The sequence below is a fragment of the Carassius carassius genome, chromosome 28 (genome assembly GCF_963082965.1).
Source record: "Carassius carassius chromosome 28, fCarCar2.1, whole genome shotgun sequence".
Lineage (NCBI taxonomy): Eukaryota > Metazoa > Chordata > Actinopteri > Cypriniformes > Cyprinidae > Carassius > Carassius carassius.
This window is the reverse complement of record NC_081782.1, coordinates 7255133-7280526: the sequence shown is the minus strand read 5'-3', so window position 1 is coordinate 7280526 and position 25394 is coordinate 7255133. Positions and strand designations below refer to the sequence as shown.

The 25394-nt window shown below is 37.4% G+C and overlaps 1 protein-coding gene across 10 annotated transcripts; it reads right to left on the bottom strand.

The window, feature by feature from the left end:
* Positions 1–6454: 6454 nt before the first annotated feature.
* On the bottom strand, positions 6455–23914 carry etv1 (ETS variant transcription factor 1). 10 transcript variants are annotated; one of them, XM_059514078.1, is made up of 13 exons: positions 23732–23914; positions 23309–23392; positions 22359–22431; positions 22069–22116; positions 17599–17652; positions 14490–14619; positions 12008–12196; positions 11632–11891; positions 9964–10032; positions 9751–9819; positions 9319–9488; positions 8074–8175; positions 6455–7126 (listed from the first exon to the last, which is right to left on the bottom strand). In XM_059514078.1, the coding sequence occupies exons 1-13, from the start codon at positions 23756–23758 to the stop codon at positions 6905–6907; spliced, it is 1497 nt and encodes a 498-aa protein (XP_059370061.1). In that variant the 5' UTR covers positions 23759–23914; the 3' UTR covers positions 6455–6904. The 10 variants fall into 10 exon arrangements, with proteins under 10 accessions (XP_059370061.1, XP_059370059.1, XP_059370060.1 ...); XM_059514076.1 differs by having other exon boundaries at positions 22359–22446; positions 23732–23831; XM_059514077.1 differs by having other exon boundaries at positions 11632–11879; positions 22359–22446; positions 23732–23830.
* Between the last annotated feature and the right edge of the window lie 1480 nt (positions 23915–25394).

Genomic DNA, 25394 nt, shown 5'->3' with positions numbered 1-25394 from the left:
CGAATAAAGCGCCGGTAAAAATTCGCAAACCCCAGAAATCGCTGGAGTGCGACTCGAGAATCGGGAACAGCCCAATCAAGAACTGCTCGAACCTTGTCAGGGTCCATACTAATCCCCTCCGCTGAAACGACCGAACCGAGAAAAGTAACCGATTGGGCATGAAAAACGCATTTCTCAGCCTTGACGAATAGGCGATTCTCTAATAAGCGCTGCAGGACACGGCGAACGTGTTGAACATGTACCTGGAGAGAGGGTGAAAAAATTAAGATGTCATCCAAGTAAACGAACACGAAAACGTTAAGCATGTCTCTTAAGACATCGTTTACTAATGCTTGAAATACAGCGGGAGCGTTGACCAAACCGAAAGGTAGAACCCGGTACTCAAAGTGACCGACAGGAGTGTTGAACGCGGTCTTCCACTCGTCTCCCTCCTTGATACGCACTAAATGGTAGGCGTTGCGCAAGTCTAATTTTGTAAAAACCCTTGCGCCCTGTAGGATCTCAAAAGCCGACGACATAAGAGGCAAAGGATAACGGTTCTTGACTGTTATGTCGTTCAGCCCTCGATAATCGATACAAGGACGCAAAGAACCATCCTTCTTCTTTACAAAGAAAAACCCAGCGCCGGCGGGAGACGAAGAAGGAGTAATGATCCCCGCATCGAGAGATTCTGTAAGATATCCTTCCAGAGCCTCTCGTTCGGGCGCCGAAAGAGAGTACAGTCTACCGCGAGGGGGCGTGGTGCCAGGAAGGAGCTCGATAGAGCAGTCATACGGACGGTGAGGCGGTAAGGATACCGCCCGGGAACGACTGAAAACCGCCCGCAGATCATGGTACTCCTCCGGGACACCAGACAAATCATCAGGCTCCTCCTGGAAAAGAGGAACAGAAGACACGGGAGAAACAGCGGAAACCAGACAATTTACATGACAAGCTAAACTCCATGAATGAATAGACCCCTTAACCCAATCAATGTGAGGATTATGTTGGATAAGCCAGGGATGACCTAAAACAATGGGGGTAAAGGGAGACTGAAAAACATAAAATGAGACTGTCTCATGATGATTGCCGGAAACAGTGAGACTAACCGGACTGGTGACACGACGAACAGAAGAAAGCTCTCTGCCATCCAGGGCAAAGACAGTGGCGACATCAGTCAAATCAACTAAGGGAATCTTGTTCTCACGAGCCCACATCTCATCGATAAAATTGCCCTCCGCACCCGAGTCGACGAGGGCAAGACCGGTAACAGAAAAACCAGCCCAACGGAGAACAGCGGATATAGTGGTTCGAGACCTTGGTGATGAGGAGATGACAGAAGCGCTCACCAGTACTCCTCCGTCTACTGGCGAGCTTTGGCTTTTAAACTGCAGGATGAAGCGAAATGGCCCGCCGTACCACAGTAAAGGCAGAGACGGTTAATAATTCGCCGCTGTCTTTCCTCCGGGGAGATGCGTACGGCCCCCAGCTGCATGGGTACAGCATCAGGTTGGTTCTGAACAGAAGCAGTAGCAGAAGGAAAGTTATCACAGGATGTGAAAAGTGGAGAACGAACTCGACGCCTCTGCTCGAAACACTTGTCAAGGCGGATGGCCAGGTCGATAAGTTGATCGAGCTGAGTTGGCGACCCCCGCGCGTAGATCTCCTCCTTAAGGTCTACATTCAACCCTTCAAGAAAGCGAGCAGTTAGTGCAGGATCATTCCACTCACTTGTAGTAGCCAGAGTCCGGAACTCTATCGCGAAATCTGCAACAGATCTTCTGCCTTGACGTAGCACAGCAAGTAGACGTGATGCCTCGCTGCCGAAGACGGATCTATCAAAGACCTTGATCATCTCATCCTTGAAAAGAGTGTACTTGCTGCAGCATGCAGATTGCGCTTCCCAAACTGACGTACCCCACTCGCGTGCTCGTCCCGTGAGGAGAGAGAGAACATAAGCGATGCGGGCCCGATCCTCTGCATACGTCTGGGGCTGAAGGGAAAAGACAACTTCACATTGGATGAGAAAAGCTCTGCACTCCGTAGGCTCACCCGCATAACAGGAGGGATTGTTGACTCGTGGCTCAGAGGGCAGCTGACGATTGTGAGACATGGCAGATTCCTGATGCAGGTGAAGTAAACGGGCAGATAGATCAGCCACCTGAGCTGAAAGACTCTTAACAGCCTGATGAGCGGCGGCCAACTCCTGCTCATGTTTGCCAAGCATAGCTCCCTGGATCTCGATCGCCGACCGGACAGGCCTCTCATCTGCTGGATCCATGTGGGTTGGATTATTCTGTCACGCTGGTAAATGAAAGATCCAAAAGCAGAGATAACAGGAATAACAGTCTTTAATGAAAAAATATATAACAAAGGCAGTCCGTCTTTTCAGCACACAGAACTGGTAAATAGAAACTTGAACAAACGGAAAGACTCCTGTCTCGATGAGTAACAGAACAGGACTCCCTTGTAGCAGACTCGAAGCTCAGGAGTAGATAACTCAGGCAGGGTGAGAGAACCACATTGGTCTACAATCAGCAGCAACAGCAGCAGAATACAGCAAAAACTTAGGGGCTAGACTGTTCCAGGCAGACAAGACAAGAATAGGTGAGTACCTCTCAATACAGACAGGATGTAACTGCAGACAAAACGCATGACATGTAACAATAATCCAACCAAGAATCTACCCGAGCAAACACCAGATAAAGGGTGAACACTTAGGGCAAAGTAGAAACAGGTGTCATAGCAAATCAGCGCGAGCGCTGATTGCAATGACAAACAGGTGCATGAAGAGAGAGAGGTCAGCGGGACAGACAAAGAGTAATATAATAAGCTAATAAGGTGTGTGTGTGTGTGTGTGTGTGTGTGTAAATGAGTGAGAGCGTGCGAGAGCGAAAACGGAAGAAAAACCTGACTCATGACACTTTTTTTTATCATTTTCCTAAATGGGTTATATCCTTTTAACTAAAATATATTTTTCAGCTAATACTTTAATTAAATAATGTACTTTAATTAAATAATGTTTATTTTAAATGTTAAAGATTCATTCTTTGCGATCATACAATTTAAATTTTATAACTAGTGTTACAAAAGCCACCGACGGCCACACAGTTATGATAAAATCCTGTATGATTTTAGTACCAGCAAGCAACATTAGCATATGTAATTCATGTTAACATTTAACTAACAACCAAGATATCATACAGAATATTATATTGTAAATTGCCCCCCACCACCCATATATATTGTTTTGAAATTCAAGGCATCAAAATTTAAGTGGACATTTTTTTAAATTGGAAATTTCTTTTAATATGATATGTTTGCTTTTTTTCCAGGCAGAGAGAGAGAGTTGAATGAGTCACAATTATACCTTGTTATATTTAGTGTTTTGAAATTGTCCCATGTCTTCCCTATAATAATTTGCACAAAATTACAGAATGACGTTTTGTACAATTATAGTACACACAAAAAATTCTTAATTTATAACATTATTTTACATCCATGCACATTCACACAAAAAAATCTAGTGGAAAGTAACTAGACAAAAAAATAAGTAAATAAAAGTTTTGACATTTCTGTTGACGTGAACTTTGATCAAGACAGAAGCCTGATCCAGACTAACTTCAGACTCCCACCGTCTGCCAGCATCTGATTATAACCAGCACGGATGCATGTGACCCAAAGCTATAGCACGGCGCCACAACCCAATTTCACCGCTTTCTGAGCACACATCAAGAGCGATTCATCACTGTCGCACTTGCAGACATCTCTTCCAAAAGCCCGACCCCTTTTGTGTTTTTATCTGCCGTGATCCTGCAAAGTGAGCAGCACTGAACAATGTAATGGGTGTCAACCGGTGGCAATGCCTGAGTTCAGCCTCCGCTCAGCATCAATTATTGTTCCAACCCCGTGATGCTTTCCAGAGTCAGCAGCAACTACCCCCATCTTTGATCATCTCGCTACATACGATTATCAAAGGTGTGCAAATCAAGTCTATGTTCAGAGTGTTTCTATAAAATGCAGTGAAAGAAAGTGCTAAAATATTTGTACTTCTAAAAACAATATCTGTAACCATTTCAAAATTATTTAAAATAGAAAATATAATAATTTACACACTAAGATGTGCACAGCTTGCACCAATAATGGGTTGCGCGTGCGATATCAAAGGCACAAATATTAAATATTTGCTCAAGCATTAACACCTTTTGAACTGCAGTTTATTTTCTGTGACTGTAAACAGTTTAAATGGCATTCGTTATATCAGTCCACCTTTCCAGCGCAGTTGTTCCCTTGAATTACCTCGTGAATGATTTATGTTCACCGCTACGGCTTTCGATGGCTAAAGGCTGAGGGCCAATAAAGATTTTTCATAGGTAAACACGCCATTTTAAAAGCCAGTGCTTCAAAGACGTTTCAGCTACAAGGAGAACATTTGGTCTCATTTCACTTGTCAAACATGTGAGTGTCACAACCACTCAGACAAAACAAACCATTTCCCAAAAGTAAACACAGCCTGCTGTAAAGCGAAGCATGGTAGCAGGACTCTAAGCATACAGACAGAATCAAGTTCAAACGCTGGAGCTACTTTGTTAATGGATCTAATAGTTATTTGCTTGCAGGTAATAGCTGATTTATCACTTCAAAGTGGTAAAAGCATGTTAACAGGCACATTTAGAGAGGTTTTAATGGGTCGTGGTGTCACAAATGTAGAAGTGCAGATTAGAAACTAAAGCGGTTACCAATAAACATGCAAAAATAATCAGTGTTTTTCCATGCAGGCTCATCTCGAAACAAATAAACAAAAAAGTCTAAAGTCTATTCTGGGCGTAGAGTATTCAAATAGACCTAAGAACAATTCAGCGTAAGAGATAACAGAAAAGGACATCTGTAGCTCTATTGAAAGATTTGTTTAACAAGATTAGCATGGAGATTATCGAACCTTACATGGGTCCTTTTTTCCCCTGACCTCTTTTCAGCTCAGTTTCCAGAGCACTTCCTTCCACATACTTCGAGTGCTGAGAGGTTTTGCATGAGATTTTAATGGGAGATGTTTGAATAAACCACAGTCATTTGTGCTTTTTTGGTAACCGTGACAGTCGTTTTAACAGCCAAATTTGACCACAGCTTTGGGCCAGTGTGTGCTTGATATTATGGGACACAGTTGTCAGGCTTGTTTACCACTGTGTTGTTGTGACAATGGGTTTGTATAAGCATATAAAGGATGACGGTTTGTCTGCACCGCTCAAACAAATGTTGGTAATACCAACGTAATTTCAAATTTACCATGGTATTGTTTTGTAAGTGACATTTCAAAGAACAAAAATTCAGCAAATTAAAGGATAAAGCAAAATTTAAGCAACAAATTAAAGTGGTTACATTTTGCTTTATCATTTATTTTGTGTGTATGTGTGAGTGGCAAGGATCAATACAGTAAAAAGTCAGTTACAAAAAAAAATAAAAGTTGAATTGGACAACCATTTCAATTAATAACTTCTATTTTTTGTGTATTTGGAACCTGAATGAAATCATTTACTATAGGGAACAACATTGCTTATTTGCTTGGCTGTTTTTGTGATTGAAATATGAGACCAAGATTGACAAAAATCACATTGTGCATAGAAAAAAACCAACAACAGCAATAAAAAACCCAACCCAGTTGTATTTCAACACTTTTTTATTACAGAAGTGTAGCTATTGCCATTCCCTTCGCACTTATGTATATATTTTTTACATTCAATAAACACTGACGTTTTTTTTTGTGTGTTTTTTTTTTAATGTAAAAAAAAAATAATGAATGTACTGGGCATAGCTGCCGTCTGATCATATGTGACTAGATTTACACGAAAAGCAGCATTGAGGTGCATTAACCTGAATATACACGTTTTATATTTTCAGTGATGGCATGGATAGCGAATAATGGACCAACATCCACTTTTTTCCTAATAAAAAAACCAATTTGTCACTCTAATAGTAGAAATGTAGCTTTAAAAAGAATGATGTCATGGACACATGTGAAGCCTGTCTGAAGATAACTATTTGATAGCTATAGGCGATTTTGATAATATTTTGATCAAAAAGTCATATTTAGTGAAATATGGTGTTAATTATACTGTATTGTTACTTAAGTATACAGATGTTCATTTAAATAGATTTTGAATGCTGTATTTGAAACACTGTGTACAGTAGTATTAGAAAATCATGCTGTCATGGGATTTTTTATTTTTTTGTACTTTTTTTTGTCAATGAATTAAAGAAAAAAAATCTGTTGAGAAAATAATTTCCCTCCGCTAAGACATTATATTCATATTAGAATATATGGGTATAACTTGAATATTAATTAGTGTTTCAGAAAACACTTGAATGAGTCGTTTGTTGTAACTGTGCTAGTAATTAATCACTGTATGGGTCCTGAACGTGTGAGAAAGGATGTATAAGGGCCATTTACTCAGTTCAGATATGTGCTCACTTTGAGATGGAAAGTTTTAAGGATTTTATTTCCATAGTAATACACTGTATTATTTACTCAGTTTGACACCAAGGGGGAGAAAACAAATGCAGTGAAACTGTGCGAAAATAACAAAGCGCTCCACAAACAATCCAAGAGTTTCAATGGTAAAAGAGGTTGGGTTTTTTCCACTCACGTGCTCCAGACTCTAACCTGTCTAAATAGTTCAAAAAAGAGGCCATTTGCCCTCAAGAGTCTTTCACTGTGAGAAACCGGCATGCTGAAACACCCCATCCCCTTCAATAGCAACAAAAAACACCAAAGGAGCATCTAACGTAATTACACCAGTACGTTTGTAGGTTTACACACTGCCATCATCCTCTGTCCATAAAGTGCTCTCTTTTATCCTGGGGAATGACTGAAGGAAATGAGGGATAAGTCTGAAAGTTTGTTTTGTTTTCGAACGGCCGGTAGCAGTTTTCAGTAGACGTAGCCCTCGTTGTATGGGTGCGGATTGCAGTAGCCACCCTCTTGAATGTACGCCATGTTCTCATCGAAGTGTGACAACGGCACGGTGTCTTCCTCGTTGATCTGCCGCTCCAGGTCCGTCTTCAGCACCGGACGCTGATTGTCAGGGAAGGCCATGGAGAACAAAGCCTCGGGGTCGCAGACAAACTTATACACGTATCTTTCGCCTGCCACCTTTGAGTCAAGAAACCAGAATATTACTATACATTTCAACAGTGCAAGGACAATGTTTTTTTATGACTTGCAATAAAAGAGTTTTTGGGAAGTTGACAAATAACATGCCTTTAAACTTAGTTTTTTAGGTGATTGCCTCTGAATGTAAGCAAGGCTAAGTGCATGCGTGTTTACTGTACATCTGCAGCACCACACGCTTACGCTGTTGTTTAAAGCGTATCAAAACGTGCAATCAGGCATGCATCATTATACTCCTTTCAAAATTGCGCTATAGGGTGACATGGAGAATTGTTTAATAAAGTAATTATTATTATTATTAGTTTTTGCTCACAAAAAGTATTCTCGTAACTTCGTAAAATTACGTCTGTGTGTGTGTGTGTGTGTGTGTGTGTGTGTGTGTACATATTCAGTGTGAATATTCAGTGTCATTCAGTGTGAAATAAAAAACATTTAAATACAGTATATTCCTTGACATTTTTAAATAATATGAGGTCATAAAAATTATGTATATACGTATAACAATTACACACACACAAAAAACTAATTAAATTGTTTTAGAACAATAATATGTCAAAAAACAAGAATTAAACTTTAAGATTTAAAAAAAGCCTCACCAAAAAAAGCTAAAACAGTAATATTTTTTACAAATTTTTACAGTTTAAAATTGATTTATATATTTATAAAAACAATAAAAAAAATTAAATCAGCATTTATTTGAAACAGAAATCTTTTGCAACATTATAAATGTTCCTTTTAAACAATAGTGTATTTAGACTTTAGCACTGCAGCTGAGCATTACATTTTCCTATTAGTGTTTGAGCTTTTAAACAGTCATTAGCATTATTAAAAAGTAACTTATAATGAAAAAAGTCAATATATGCAAAAAGGACAGTATTTTGAAAGTATAAAAACCAGTTGTGATGTGATGTATCAGAAGCCTGTATTACCTTTTGCATGATGCCTTTCTCATAGTAATAGCGCAACGATCTGCTAAGTTTGTCGTAGTTCATGGCAGGCCGATTCTTTTGAATTCCCCAACGTCGTGCCACCTTTGAAGTGAAGGGAATACGTAGTTACAAATGAAGGTACTCTCTGAAATACAGAAGTTTCTCTTAAAACATAATACAAAAATAAGACCTAACACCAACTAAAGTAGCTCACACAAGGGCCCTCCTCAAAAACAAAGCTCTGACGTGTCTGCAGCTAAACCCTGTCGGGGTGTACTCATACCTCTAGACAGAGATGTGTTCATTAGGAACAGCAGATTGTGGCAGATGTTCCTGCACCTGTCCGCACGACCACCCACCTGTGCCCCACTCCTTTTCAAATCTCCCTCCCACCACTCTCCCAGAGCCCGGCACTGTGGGCCTTTTTCACTCTACTGCGGCTCATTCACGCCTTGCACCCGCCCAGACAATCCCAACGGCCCACAGTCACCTGATGGCATGAATGACTCCCCTGTTCCCTACAGCTGCCCTGTGGACCAACGCCAGTAAACACACACACACACACATACAGGAATAACAAATCCCACTGTTGCTGACACTTTACACAAACACACCTCTGTCCATGCTTTCCAAACACTTCGGACTTCTTGGAGAGTCGACATGTTGAAATACTTTATTTTTGGATGGACATGACAGGTGCTTTTGAACAAACAAATAAAGAGTCTCTCTAGGAATCAAAACTTGCATATAGCCTGGAGATATCACATTTTTTTTATTAAAGATAATCACATAATGATGTAATTAAGCACTATATCATGTCCTAAAATTATTTTAACCCTATAAAGGCAACTGTAGGCTATCATATTTGATGCACAAAATGTAAAAGCCTTTAAATTATCAGCATGACTTTGCTGAAAAGCAATTGTAGCATATTTTGCTCAATTTGGGCCTCTGAATAAAACTGAGGCTTTTTATTTTTCCACAAATATGAGCTCCATAATCTCTTATTTCTTAATATATGAACCATAAAAACCTGCAGTATCAAATATGATATTTACCAAAAAAAAAGAAAAAAAACGGTGCATTAAAAAATATAGGCTCAATAAATTGATCCATTAAAAAAAATGTTTTTATACGGGTTATATTTTAGAAAAGAAAAATACTTATTTTAGTTCCTTTAAATTATTAATGTCCATACAGATAAAATCTTGGTTAAAAAAATGTACTATTGAGGCTTGTAAGTACCTCCTCTGGCTCAATGAGTTTAAACTCCATGCCCCGGCCTGTCCACGCAATGAAGTGTGAGTTTGAGGGGTCATCCAATAGGGCCACCAAAAACTGCCAGAGCTGCAGTGAGCCTCGTCTCTGATAGGTCGGGCCTTCACGGTAGAGCCCCGCCTCCTGCTTTATATCACCTTTGGGAGGAAAAATTACAAAGGATGTAAGCTCACATAACCAATCCTATAACGCCTATGGACTAGGCATTATCATGGTCAAACTGGGCATAAAAAAACATAGTAAAGCGATGGCACAGTCTTCAATTTTTTTTATGTTACATGTTGGGAGGCTCATATAGTATTCAATACTATAGATGATATACAGCAAAGAGTCAACTTATTATTTAAGAAATAATATTTAACTCAGAACATAAATATAAGTAGATAAATAAATACATACTTTCAACCTTCTCAGGTACCACGCAAGTGTCATCGTAGAAGTGCCTTGCAACTTTGTCGAACATACATCCTATTGAATGAAGACATTGATATATTGTTAGGTATTGAGGTATTGTAATATTACTTTATAAATTAAATACATCTTCAAATTAGACATTTCAAATAATAAAATAGCCATATAAGATCAAATATATTATACAGCATGGAGAGTTACCCTCTGTTCTGTTATTGTGGGCCAGATATCCTTCTTGTCTAAGATATACAGAGTGACAGCTAGGCACTTCTAAAAAAAAGGAAAACAACACACACACACAAAAAGCATTTTAAAAAGTGGAAAAAAATTTGCATGGGTACAGCTAAAAACTAAACCTTATATTTATTTATGTATTCATTTATTTGCTTACTATTATTTTCCATTTTAAGACAATGGGGGGAAAAAGATCCCTAGGACAACATCACATTTTCTATTCAAAAGAGTTGGTTAAACATTATGGACAACAGATTTGTGAGGATTAACCGCAGTGGACGCCTTGTGCTCTGCGTCAGTCATGTTGTTTGTTGGAGCTGTGATTCAATCAAAGCAAAGCAAGACAGCTTAAGTGAATGCTCCATAAAACATCTAACCCTGTTCATTTGGACCTATAAAGATCTCTCAGGGTTTCATTCAAGTAATGGGCCTGTCGAGGAAATTACCGCTGATTAAATTAGCCGCTGACTGCCCAGTCCTTACACAGCTCACAACAAACAAGCTCCTTTATGAGGCAGAATAAATTCTTTTAAATGGCTTGGAGGGGATGCAAAACATGTCGATGATCTCCTCCACTGGTGTAAATGATGTTTTTTAAATACCACTATGATTTTTAGGAACTGCCAGAATATCTGTTGTATATATTAATTTTAATATAATAAAAAATGTTATTAACTAAATGTAAGAATAACTTTTATATTGTTAGTAATATTTCAAGATGAACACGTACTGGACTAAAGCATATAGTATAAAGTATAACATAATGGTCTGTTGTAAATGTTAATTTCAGAAAAAAATATTTTGTTTAAAAAAATAATAAATTAGATGATGTTGCTTTGACATTTTTTAAACAGAAAAGGCCCCAGTATTACTGCTATTACCTTCAGGTTATATTTTACAGATTTACATAATCAACAGGAAACAGCTGAGAAGCAGCGCTGCCTTCTTTCCTGACAGGCGGCTGCTTCCACCTCCATTTTTTATGAATGAAAACCAAAAGCCTCTTCATTCATGCCAGAGCTGGGCCGACAGCCTGGGGGCCCCTGGGGGAGAGATTAGGGGCCCCTCTCCTTTCCAGCCAGGCCCTCAGGAAATGAGATCAGGCCCAAATTTCCTAATAACACGCTAATTCTATTAACCTCCCTGTCCCTAATAAAGTTGCTATCTGGCTGTATGAGTACCCAAAAGAAAAATGATCTACAGAATGTTTCCTGTTAGTTCAGTGAAGTACATACTGTCTCCATATCCTTATAAATCATGCTTTATTTATTTCTTAAAAATTTCTCCTATTTATTCTATTATTTTTTTCTGTTTAGTTATTTAAACTTTAGGGTCTTTTCATGTTTTTTCTTTTTTGAACAAAATACAGTAATATTGTGAAATATTTGTACAGTTTAAACTGTTTTCTATTGTAATATATTTTAAAAAGCTGAATCTTCAGCATCATTACTCCAGTCTTCAGTGTCACGAGATCCTTCAGAACTCATTCTAATATGCTGACTTGGAGCTCAGTAAACACTTCTTTTTATTATCAATGTTGAAAACAGTTGCATGACCTAACATTTTGTAGAAATGTTACAAATCGAGCAATATAACGCTCTGTCAGTATTAGCAGACTTGTAAATGGAAACTCACCTGAGTCGTAGGTGAAGTCGCGAGGCTCTTGTTTGATCATCATGGAGTGTGGGTACGTCTGGGGGAGCTGGGGCGCCCCCACCATTGCCGGATGTTCGAAGAGGGGGTCGCCGTACTCCTGCTTGAACCCCTGAGGAGGGAAGGGGATGCTGGGTTCTGACATCTGTCTGTGATACATGGGCCGTCCGTCCCGCGACATTGAAGGAGAGGGGAACGAATGACACGGCTCCGACAACTGCCGCCGAAATCTGTATAAAACACTGAATAGAATAAGTATCATGCATGATATCTATCTATCTATCTATCTGTCTGTCTTTCTGTCTTTCTATCTGTCTGTCTGTCTGTCTTTCTGAAGTGTTTTGGTAATTGGCAGTACCTGTGGTCCATGGGGTAAGCGCTGTCAGGGAGGGGCTGTGGGGGTGCGAGGTGAGGGTACGTCCTGTCTGGTTTCGGGGTGGGAGCATTAGAGGGAGACACATGCTGGCCAGGGGACACGGGCGTGCTGCAGGGGGTAGACACTGGGCTGGAGGCCTTCATTCCCGAGGGATGCTTCTGCTCGTAGGCACTGGAGACACAAGAGCAGTTTAAGTTAGTCTTTCCTGAGGGCCTTTCAGGCTACTGAGATTATTATGAGACTGTGCTCGACTTTATTGCTGGAAAATTAAAAAAATTATAAAAACATAAACGCTAGAACTTTTTGTCTGCAGCATACTTTATAATGCATGCTAAACTGGTACTTCAAAAATGGATGGAAACGATATTTTAATTGTATTTTTATATCTTTTGAATTGCATGTTTTTAAAGAGGATAAAATATATACGGTAGAGCCCCGCCTCCTGCTTTATATCACCCATGGGAGGAAATATATATATATATATATATATGTGTGTGTGTGTATAACAGCAGACTGTATGACATTTTATTTATCTGTTGAACCACTGTGAAAAAAATATTCATAAGATAAAAGATATTACAATTATACTTTATTCAGTAATAACAACAATAATACATTACAATTAAAATAAATATATATTATTACTAAAATATGATTTTAATTTACTTCTTAAAAGTTTGGGGTTAATCTCTTATGTTAACCAAGTCTGCATTTAATACAGTAAATGCAGTATTATTTTAAAATATTATAACAATTTTAAATAACTGTTTTCTATTTTAATATATTTCAAACTGTATCATTACTCCAGTCTGCAGTGTCACATGATTCTTCAGAAATCATTCTAATATGCTGATTTACTGCTCAAGAAACATTTTTATTATCAATGTTGAAAACAGTGCTGCTTAATATTTGAGTGGATACCATTATGCTTTATTCAGGATTCTCTCATAAACAGAACGTTAAAAAAAACGCATTTATTTGAAACACATCTTTTGAAACATTATGTGTTCACTGTATTATTTGAACAATTTAATGCATTGTTCCTAAATAAAATAATTAAACCGATTAAAAAACTAATCTTACTGACATCAGAATTTTAAACTATATATATATATATATATATATATATATATATATATATATATATATATATATATATATATATATATATATATATATATATATATATATATTATATACTTTACATTTTTGACCTCTTACATGCAGGAATTGTTCACATAGTTCCATAATCTAACAAAAAATCCCACAATTCCCCACACTTATCCTTTATCCATTCAGCTCTCCACCCCTTACACATGCCACAATCAACAAGGTACCAAAGAGAAACTATCTGATATCTTGTCAGAAATGCACCTTAACGCAATTACACTCCATTCAGAAACATTAAAAGACAAGGAAGGAACAGGCTTCTATGAGGCTTGACAATCTCCAAAGCACCTCTGATGAGATCATCATTATCACAGAGGTTGTTGGTTCAGCTTGAGTGCCATCTGCAATACGAGGGCAAGTTGGCTCCTCCAGCGAAATAAAACATCTAAGTGAAATGTCATAAATTTAAAATCCAATCAATAGGAAGATGACTGTAACCAAGCAACCATGTTTGCCATAGACGCTTGTCCAAGTGGAAAAGCCATTTATTGGACTTAATGCACCGTAGCGTAATTTTGTGTTTTTTTCCCCTTTCCAATTTCAGGTGGATCTCATTCAAATCATTTCGAACAGCACCTGCTATACTGTTGCCTTTTAGTAAATAACTAAAAGAAAACTATTATTATTGTGCTTTTTTTTTCTACCATAAATCATTAAGACTATTCTTGGCTCAGGCTGAAAAGTCACATCTATGCCAAGACCCCATCTGCTTTAGGGCTCTTCTGTCAAATGAACGTCTGTGCTTTTATTCAGCCTTTAGTCACATATAAAAGGTGAAACACACACCCACTGTAACACCTTAGTGTCGGAGGTGAATTTGTGCTTTATGCAAAGCCCTAAAGAATTCAGCGTCACAAGCAGCGTGATTAACAAACCCAACATTTGCATTCAGAAATTAGTTTTTTTTCCCCCACAAAACATCTGTAATTAGGAAAATAACAACCTAAATTGACAAATAATAGGTAAAAATATTTTGTTAAATGGTAGCGTTATTGCAAATGTATGTAGACATATTCGGCCCATTTATCACTTAACTCTCTCACTCCAGATGCAGAGGCTGAATTTGCAAATCAAATTATGTGATGTTATTGTCTCTCTGAAAGCTGAAAGTATAAAGTTTAGGATTGATTTTCACTGCTTTGGTGCAAAAACACTTATGGTTTCACACGGACGTTGCAGTCTAGCATGTCTAGCGTTCGTCTCGTACTGGTATTTTTTTTTATAACATTTGATGCATGTGAGTTATACAGTTTTTTAGTGTCATATGCAAGATGTGGAATTCTGTGAATGCTACCTGATGTTATACAGGCACTTCTCCCCATAGTGGATTCTGAAGGGCCTCTCCTGACTGCAGGCTGAGCCCAGATCAGTACACGGACTGTGGGGCTCTCTCTTTATCCTCAACTGCAGCCCGTGGAACGCCACTGAGAAAGACACAAACGTATAGATGTTTAAACAGAACACCAAGATCCTCACTATATTCATTACTCAAAGGATGCAGAAGTGTCATTTTAAACTGCAATCATTCTCTCAATCACACAAGGCATCTGCAAATGAAGTTGAGAAGACTTTACAACGTCTACATATTTTTATGCATTCACTAAAAATCTTAAGATATCTGTTTGCATGCAAAAAGTTTGTGTTTTCAGCAAAGGTTTCTTGCAACTCACATAAACAAGGACAGGTGGATATGTAATAAAATACTTTTGAAATATAAATCCGCATCAATTCAGTAACCAAATTCCATTAAAAACAACTTTAAAGGCACATTTAAGTAAATTCAGTATTGGTTTTCTTCAGCACAAAGGGATTAGATTCTTGACATTCAGTAATTTGCTGATTACTAATGTATTTAAACATTTCTGCTTCTAAAGGTAATCTTTGAAAACATGAAAAAAGGGAAGAAGAATAAAAGCATAAATAGAAAGTACTTCATTTATTTGATTCAAGTGGTGTAATCTCAAAGTTAAGAATAAAAAAAATCAATGTCTAAAGTAGAAAACCTTCATTTATTTGGCAGCCTTCTGAGATTTTAAATGGTCTTGTTAGGATGTGTCGTTGTTCATGATAGTGGATTCTAAAAGTAGCAGTATGGATGAATAATTTATACTTGAGAAGACTTCTTGACGGACCATATTAAGAAGCACGTAGACAGATGAAGAGAAAAAAAATGCCATAATTGATTTTACGCAAAGGAATACGAGTAAACGAATCAATACAAAATCTGTTAGCATCACAGGACGTCATACGTGCAGGATGTCATTCCAGGATTGCAACAATTACACGTTCATTGATTGGTGTTAATGGACAACATTTTCAAAAAGTCGTTTATGACATTTACTTTCAATTTTTTGTGTCCTTGCAATTTATGAGATACATTTAAAACCGCCTGAGTATGTCAGACATCAACTGAAGTGCAACATCTCAAAAAAAAAAACTATTTATAAAATAAAAAGAACATCTTGAGTACAGCAAAATATTCATTTCTGAAACTTAACTTGTTATGCAAAATATTCACAAATTATTTCCATTGTCATGATGTTGCTTCTGCTAAACTTTCATGTTACATTCCTCAAAATTTCTTTCCTCAAAGTTGCGCTCTAATAGATTTCATTTTCATAAATCAATAATCTTTTCTCTGCCAAAAGTCCATTCATAATGTTACTGAACACCATTTTCACTGCTCCCTGTGTTGCATAGATGTGAATTTGTGTAAAAATCACAACTGTTTCTAAGTGTCATACTGTTTTTTTTTTCTGTGCTGATGGTCGTGCATTTTCTCACCCTTCTCTCTTTCTCACTCTCACCTCTTCATTGACTGTTACTCGCTGATAATAGATTCAGTCACACCATCTTCTTAAACACTGAGCTTGAATTACGATGGCCTTTACAAAAGGGCAAATAACTCAAATATAATCACTGTTTGATCACACTTCCCCAGCCACAAATCACTATTATATTAATGTTTTAAACGATTGATCTTTTACAGTACCACCGCCAGTTCTGTTAATAATTACATATGCATTTAAAAGAGAAAAGATATATACACTACCATTCTAAAACGTGGGGTCGGAAAATTGTCATGCACTTAACGCTCACCAAGGCTGCATTTACTTGATCAAAAATACAGTACAACAGTAATATATTTACATATTTTAAAATGTAGTTTATTCCTGTGAATGCAAAACTGAATTTTCAGAAGCCAGCATTAATCGCTGAGTTTAAGTACGCTGATTTAGTGCTCAGTTTTCAGAAATAATTCTAATATGCTGATTTGGTGCTCAATTTCTTATTATTAGTTAACACTTGTGCTGCTTTTTCAGGATTTTTTGATGAATAGAAAGCTCAAAATAACTTTTTTTTTTTTTAAATTATTAATTCGTACATGTACTGTCACTTTTAATCAGTGTAATGCATCCTTGCTAGTTAAAAATATCAATTCCTTATATTACAAATCTTTAAATGATACAAATAATTAGATTTCATCAGGCCACACACGTCTAGTGCGCAGCAGCAGTTTGAGAGGTGTATTTTCTGGCTGTGTTATCCCTGTATATCCCATTTTGAGGTGTTTTGTGGGAATGGACCACATGAAACGGAAGTGATCCACTGGCATTGTCGACTCAGACCCATATGGGAGGGCCAGGATGCCCGTTCAAGAGCCCAACCACCATGCCCTCGCTCTACCTCCATCTGCCTGTCCCTCCTCTCCTCCACTATCCTGCCGACAATGCCAACTAACACCCTGCAGTTCCATCGTTTTGGCTTAAAAATACATATTGGAATGGAATAATATTTACTTTAAAATATCGACACACAAAAAAAGGCTTCCTTTAGTGACATTTCACTCCTCTTTTGTCACTCACAATAAAGTCTAAGGAGGGACTACAGGACAATGGCCCATTATCAGCAAACACTAGTATATTTTATTTGCCTAATGAGCTTGAGTTCTCTAGAAAGACAAAGCCCCCCTTCTTCTCCCCTGCATCCTCAGTAGCAGAGTCTGTTTTGGCTCCTCTTTAAGACATAAGCTGGACTCGCTCCCCACTGTGCCTCATTCAGTCCATGCCACTTCCGACACTGGCACCGGCTCTGCCACGACCACTGCGCGCCAACTTTACTTCCTTTGCCCATTTAAAGGCCTATTGCTTCTGGCTGCACTCACTGAGAAGGTACAGAACCTAGAGAACACACACCGCTCGCGCTCTGTCTTTCTGTTTATTCACAGAAACAACAGCGACGAACGACAACATGTCGCAAACAACCAAAACGCGAATTGCATTTGGCAAATTTCTGCACAAAATCTTCAGATTTGAGTTTCTTTTAGAGTCTGAAGTCACTTTGTAAAACATAAGCTGTTTTTTTGTAGAGCCATAGTAAAAAAACAAAAAGGTCACACTTACAGTTTTCACTCTGAAAGTCTGGAACAAACTGCTCATCATTGTCAGGAACTTGAGCTGGGAGAAAACCAAGAGAGAAAAGGGTAAATAAACATTTTTCTTTCATAATTATTATATTAGGTTTCCACAAGTCATTCTAACACAGTCTCTACTCTAATAATCACTTTAATGAGTTATTTCCACGAATAATCCTCTGTAATTGAAACACTAATGATTTGAAATTCTCAGACCAACCCATAAAGACATTTATTGGTTTAAAACAGACAAAACATATCCTCTAATTATGTCAGTAATTTAATTTGTTGGACAAAGCAGGCTCTCGCGTGTGAAATGCATCCCATATCTGTCTCAGCCTTTCGCTTTGACATAATTGTGTCTTAAAATAGTAGGAGAATTAAAAAAATAAAACAAACCAGGCAACCAAAGGAAAAACACCTTGCCTTGTGATCAAATGTGCTTTACACAGCGTCTTCATAAGGATAGCCATGCAGCGAGAAAACACCTATTGTTCACACTGTCTAATTGGGACACATCCCCACTGGTGAATGCACCTGTACCTGCCGCGACGGCAGCCGTCCAAACAGAGCACGTTCCCCTACCTTTCCCTCTCTCGTAGCTAATGCTAAAATAATGAAGCCTTCATACGGAGCTCAATTAAGCACATTCATGTTTATATCACATGCGTTTGCACTCTTGCAAGGCTTCTGCTGTTTATTGCTTGTTCAGCTCGACACAAAGGAGAGCACGAGACCTTGCTGCACGGGGCTATTAGCACGTTTATTCCTCTGCGCTAAAATTGGATTTTCATTTTCACAACAACAGTAACAAGTCGCAACACGCACAAATCGACATTTACTTTGTGTAGGGCAACAAGTTCTGCTCGGCTGCTTGGCTTTTCGGCTTTCTTTTTGGAAAAGGGAGTGTTTTCTAATGTCTGTGTAAATGGTAATGCATTCATACAGTATATGAGTACATTTCACAATAAAATCTATTTTAGTAGTTGTTCAGAATTGCACTACTTGCTGTTTCTATGAAATTATTCAATGGCAATTTCAAAGTAAAAACACTAAATTATTTTCAGAGCAGCTGTCATAAGGTTTTTATTTTTTTTTTAAGTCAAAACTCTAATTCAAATAAGAGTCAACTATATAATGAAGATATATTGTAACTAAAATTTTAAAAGTTAAGATACAATAGATTTTTTAAAATATATAAATTTAATGTCAGGGCAAGTATGCACAAATGCTAGAAACCATACACAACAAAAGATTTATTAATAGCATTTGTGGGCCAAAACAATGGTTAGATATTTTTTTTGTGTGTAAGGTAATTTTTGTAATTTTTTGCTGTTTCAAAATGTATTGTTTCATTGTTTTTTTTATTTTTTTTTTATTTTTTGGTAAAAAAAATACTTAATTGCAGGTCTTTCTGTGGCAACTCACAACATGGAGTTCCACATGTATTTTATGAACTATTTTTTTTTGTATTAAATTATGTTTCTGAGCGATAATGGTTAAAACAGAAATAAATAATAAATAGAAATGTGTGTGTGTATATATGCAGAAATCAGCTGTCATAAATAATCCCACACTATTCACTTGAGTAAAATGTGTGATAACTAGCCCCAGTCTGTTCTATAACTTCAAATCAGCACCAGTTTATCTGTACAGTATTTGTTGAGCACAACCGCAGCAGAAATCTTTACTGGTTGAACTACCACCACCATTTCTCTGGTTGGTTCCAAAGCAAACACAATCAAAGAAATATTAAACCATCCCCTCATTAGATCAGAAGAGAATGAACAAGTGCATTAAGAGTCAGAAAGGTAGCGTAAACATCAGTTAGAGAGAGAAAAGGTGAGAGGAAAGGAGCAGCAGCCAGTATTCTCAGCAGGGTGAATGAGTCAACCTGTGAATGGGACAGCTGATCCCAGCACCACTCCTGAGGCTAGCTAAGGTGTTGGAGCATGTCCACCAGTTAAAGAAAAAAGAGAAGAGCAGAAAACACACAGAAAACTGCAGCGCCAAATCCAGCTCCATAAAGAGACTCATAATCACCTCTCTGCCAAACAAAGAGGAAAAGATGCAGAAAAAATCAGATAAAGGTTACACTAGAAAACAATGTAAAGCCAATAAACTAAATCCTGATTTGACATATTCAATGAAGTCTTTTGTAAGTTTTCTAGACGTAATAAGTCACTGTCAGCTGTCTCTGGCCAAAATGACACATCCACGTCAAATGACGAGCCATCAGCTCTTTAGTCTACGCTGCCGGAAATTCTGTCCGTCGCTCATAAGTCTTCCTCTTCTTTCCAATTACCTGAGCTAATAAATCTCTGAAATGAAACCGCTAGGTCTACGTTTAGGTTCTAATGGACAGGAAGTCATATATTAAATCTATCTGCGATTTATCCTGAATCTTTGGGCGTTGCGGCTGATGGATGGAAGACAGTTTGAATTGTACTCCTCACTGTAATATCTACTGCAGCGACTACTTTTTTCCCCCCTGCCGGATATACTAAAATATTTAAGTCATGTCTAATTCTTTTAGAGGCCCTAAGGTGGATTTGGCATAATCAAACTCACGACAAGGACAGTAAAGTCTGAAATCTGTTCTAAAGCGTACTTTTAATTTTAAAATCTACAATTATACTGCAAGCATTTTTAAATATATATAAAAAATATAGAAAAGCAGTCTATTAAAAATGAAGATTCTCTTTCCTTATGCAGGTGGGCAGGTCCTATTTTACATGTTAGGTTAGCTGCTTATATTTCAGATGTTTGGTTTTTAAAGGTGACCAGAACACACAGCAGTGTCTTTGGTGCAGCTGTACTAAAGCATATTTCAATGACAATATTTGAGATGATGCTACATAAAATGATACTTGATTAAGTTGCATAAGTCAGACTTTCATGTGGCATTCAAAAATTCAGTCACACAAGCCAGATGTAATGTGATCACTAACAGAAAACAGACACACACTCATCTTCATTTCCTTTTTTTTGTCCAAAGTGCACGCAAATGCATTCCATAGGCTGAAAGGCAGCTGCGATTTTACAAATGCAAAGCGCTGGAATTGGTTTTACAACCTACTTTTTTCTTCTCAATTTTCAATCAAATTGCCTTTTACAATAAACAGACAAAAAAGGCTGTTATGTCTATCATGATTTGCGTCTTCTATTGTAGCCTAAATTAATTTATGACATTAATAAAATCCCAGAAATCTTATTTACATTCTTCTAGAAATGGAAACATGATAGTATAATTGCAGCCAACAATATATGAATATTTATACTTCGTTTTTTTAGAATACAAAAAAGTTATTTAACTCTAAAAATAAAACTGATTATCCGTTAAAATTAATTTGCATGCACATAATCAGTTTAAGGTTTTCTAAATGTATGCTGCTCAACATTTTCATAATGTTAAAACTTTTTTGCAGACAGGAAAAAAATACTTTTTAATCATATTTGCAACACAAAAAAAACACAAAGTAAAACTTCACAAGCCAAAAAAGTCTTAATATTTTGAAAACAAGTAAAACCTTATATTTTTAACATCAAATTTGACATTTCACCATTTAGAAAATTTTAACATAACATTGTTAGGAATGTAAAATTTAACATTTTGGAGACAAGAAAAACATTACATTTTTAACATCAAAATGTTTGCCATTTAATTTTTTTTTAACTAACGTTGGAAGAAATGTACAATTTCCATCACATAAAAAAAAATTCCAAACATATTAGCAATCAACCAAAGAGTGAAGCATTTACTAACCTAAAGGTCGGTGTTGCAAGCAAGATGGGAAGAAGACACTCGCGCTTAACTCCTGAAGCATCACGTTTGAGTTAGACCACAACCAGCATCTCTTGCCATGAGAAACAAAAAATTGCCAAAGACAACCAAAAAATAAAAAAAGTTAGGGGAAAAAAACGAAGCTCTAAAAGTTTAAACTCTTGAAGCGATCTACCATCATTCCATCTCCTTAACAAAAAGAGTTACAAAAATAAAGAAAAACAAAGAAAACCCTAATATACGAGAAGTATAATACGAAAGAGAGGGATATGAAGAAGAAACGAGAAGGTGTGCACGTGTGCATGCGTGCGTGAGAGAGAGTTGGTGGCTCGTCTGCCTTAGCTCCTGCCAAAAGCGGACGAGAGGAGAAGAGAGTGAGCGAGACTGCAAGTTCTTCTGGTAATTTGTGATGACACTCAAAGTAGAACCTCCTCGGTCTCCCTCTAGACTCCTGCTCTTCTCAAGCACTAATGTATGCATGACACGCCAAGTGCCTTCGCTACAGATGCATTAATTGGACTGCAGATTAGGTCTGTAACTTGAGGCATATTTGCTCCCCTCCCCCAAACCCCCACCCCCCCACACGCTTTCTCCGCTTCTTCAGCTACAAAACAAAAGCTTGATCAACCACTGAGAAACCTTGAACGAGACTGAAGTAAACAGACCAGAGCTTACCTTCAGCGAGCCAGGTCTCCTGAAGTTGGCTGAGATCTTGAAACAGCTCTAAAAACAAAGACGGCAGAGTTAGAGAAGGCGAAACAACAGGTACAAAGCTTTAATTATAAGTTTTGACCCTCAGCACCTCTCGAATCCAGTCTCAAAGCCCTCTGAAGACTGAGGCGAGCGCAGCTGATTGAGATTTTAAAGCCCTGAGTGCAGGTGGCAACGAGCGATATTGCATTTTGCGAGATGTTAAGAAGGCGTGAAATGAACATTGTCTTTTTCACCCACACCTGAGTGCTTACCCTCGGTGTCCAATGCCAGGTCAGAGTTAATGAATTTTCTTTTCCTGTCCTTCGCTGGTCTCGTGTTGAACGTCTTTGCCCGAGGATTCTGAGCAGAAAGCAACAGATCAATTGTCTCAAATGAAGATGGAGTGTGTAGAGTTTGCTTTTGAAAGACATGCAACACACAACTGCATCTTCACTCATCGTGCTTATTGCTTATATATGAGAGATTATTTAGTTAGTGGCACTTTTGACTTGTTTGAAATTTAAAAAATGTAAATATTAGATGATCACGGCCTTGATCAACCCTCAAGTGTTTTGATTTGGATGGATTTTTTTTTTTTTAGGAAAACGTTGAATAATTCTTGTTCTTACTAAACCCAACAAGGAAAATGAAAGTTGACAAACATTTTTATTATTACTATTATTATTTGAAAAATCTCAAAAACTGAGCCATTTGTTAATGATACCTGGCTTTAAAAGTTCTATTTTTTTCTTCACTTCTCATTTCCATCATATTTTTTTTAACAATAATTTTGTAAATGCATTCGTGACTGTAATAGAAGTGTAATACTTTATTTTTAAATATGTAAACTGTACTGCAGAACTGAAAATAAGATTTTCTTAGGGAAAAAGTGAAAAAAGGATTTTCCCTTGTTTTAACACAACTTAAATGTTTTATACAGGGGACGTTATAGAGTCCAAAATATATCAATTCTGGTATATAACTAGTTTAATACACAATAACAGGATCATGAACAATTAACAGCTACTTTAAAACTATCAATAATTATTAATGTCTTCTAAATAAATCCAGAAGTTTCCCTAAAGTGAAGAATCTCACACATATAAATGGCAGAACTGTCACGTTAGGCTTTAAAAAACGCAGATTCTCCTCACTGGTCCCTTATATGACAGATACATATTTAAAATCATGGACAGCACTGATTTACTTTCATCAGACTTACATGAGATTTTATGAAAGGCACTTGTTGGTCGTAAAGTCCGTCCATTCTGCAGCGGTTGGACTCTGAGCGCGCCGTCCGATCACCCTTTGAAGTAGGAGACTGACTTTAAGCGATTTATTAGAAATGGAACATGAACTGCTGTGCGCTCGAGCGCATTCAGCAGTTCCATTCATAAACATATCTTTCATTTGACCGACTACATGCTGACTATTGTGAAACAGACATTAAACGCAGCAGATCCGTGACACTTTATAAATAACGTTGCAAGTGTCCTAATGTAAATATGTTGCTGTGCTGTGCGTGCGTAACGCGGTGAGCCGATCCTCCTAAGGGACTGGACTTTTGGAAACTCTTTTTTTTCTGTTTCTAGTTACGTTTTACTGAAGCGTCGAATGTGTTGTAAAACTTAAAGCTTGCACTCACCCCAGTAAACGCACCGCAATCATGCATGGATGTGTCGCCGGACTGAGTGAGAAAAGCGCTCTCGTGCCTCTCCTCCGCGCTCAAGTCAACACACACACGCTGCCTGCTGCTCCAGGGGCCTCCCTTCAGAAACAGCCAGCGCCCCGCTTCCCATTGGCTGCCACTGTCCTCCGCCGGATCAGATTTCCACCCGTCAATCAAGAGCATATTTTACCGTTCCTTCATTAAAATATGCAAAACTTATATTGTAATTATAAGGTGTTTATTTATGAGAAACACAGCACGTCCTTATAATTTCTCTTGTGGCTAGATGTTTTGCAAGTGATGTGCATAAAAATGCACACAATCTTTGGATCCCGTTTATAAGGTTTACAAATTACCGAAAAGTTTTTGACAAGCTGAGAAAGCTTCCAAACTGTCAAAGAATGAAATAAACAGGCATATGCTCAAAATGGCCAAAGCAACATTTTCCAAAAGGATTTGTTATTAGTAAATCTTAGAAAATTTAATGCAGTGAATCTCAACCTTGGGGCTATGGCCCCCTAGAGGGCCTGAACTTCCAATGGGGCTCTGAAATGATTGGTTAAAATAAGGGAAAAAGCTGAGACAGAAGACAAGCACAGATGAGTGCTCAGTTATACAGAGTTGCCACGAATCAATATTCCAATTTTTCATTTTTCATTACCATAGGTTTTATTACTGTAACCATTTTTTTATTTTAATCAAATTAATAGACAAATATACACAAATATGTTCATTCTCAATGATCATAATAGCAAGAAAGAATGACAAAACAGAAAAAAGAAGAAATGAACAAATAATTCCTTAGACTGGTATTTTAATTTGATTTAATCTAAATGTGTCTTTGTGGATGACTATTTGAATATATATGATTTGAACATCTGTGCTAACTATATAGGGTGAGGAGAATCTTTTTCCCCTCCATAACACCTAGGATTATAGATATGCTTTCACACCTTATCTGACCTTTGAGATAAAGTTCATTATATCCATTTACATGCAACATATTTAACACATGTTAAAATTGTAGGTCTGGTGTTTCCTCATGTCAAAGCTTTAATCACGTCATTAAGAAACATCTAACATGTCACTTTTGCAGGATCAGGTAAACCAGCACACATAAACAGAGGGACTTCCATTATAGGGAACTGATGGAAACATGAAGTGACATTTTAAGTCATTCTTGATGCAATGTATAATCCCGTGAGTTTTATGGAATGGTATAGATGTTCATTTGACATGCAGGTTAACATTAAAAGGTTAAAAACATAGCGATGCATTTGTTGTCAGGTCAAGAGGTGAGCGGCTGTGGCAAGCTGACAGGGTCAAAAGGTGAAAGTAGGTGTGTTTTGTATAGTTACGAATGGACAAATTACCTGGCATATTAAAAATTTTGTTTTCTGTTAAAATGTTGCTTTTACTGATTTCAAAACTAAAAGGGTCCAAAAGTTAAAATGTAGGTTAGATTTTTCAACATATTTCTCTAAATAGATCTGGGGTCTTAAACAGTTTGATCTCATACAAAGTTTGTGGAAAAATAATTCATATTAAGTATTTGACGTGGCACATTAATATCGATTATTTTAATGACTTTACAATGTAAGCTTCATATACGCATGTTATAATAGGCCAAGCATAAAAT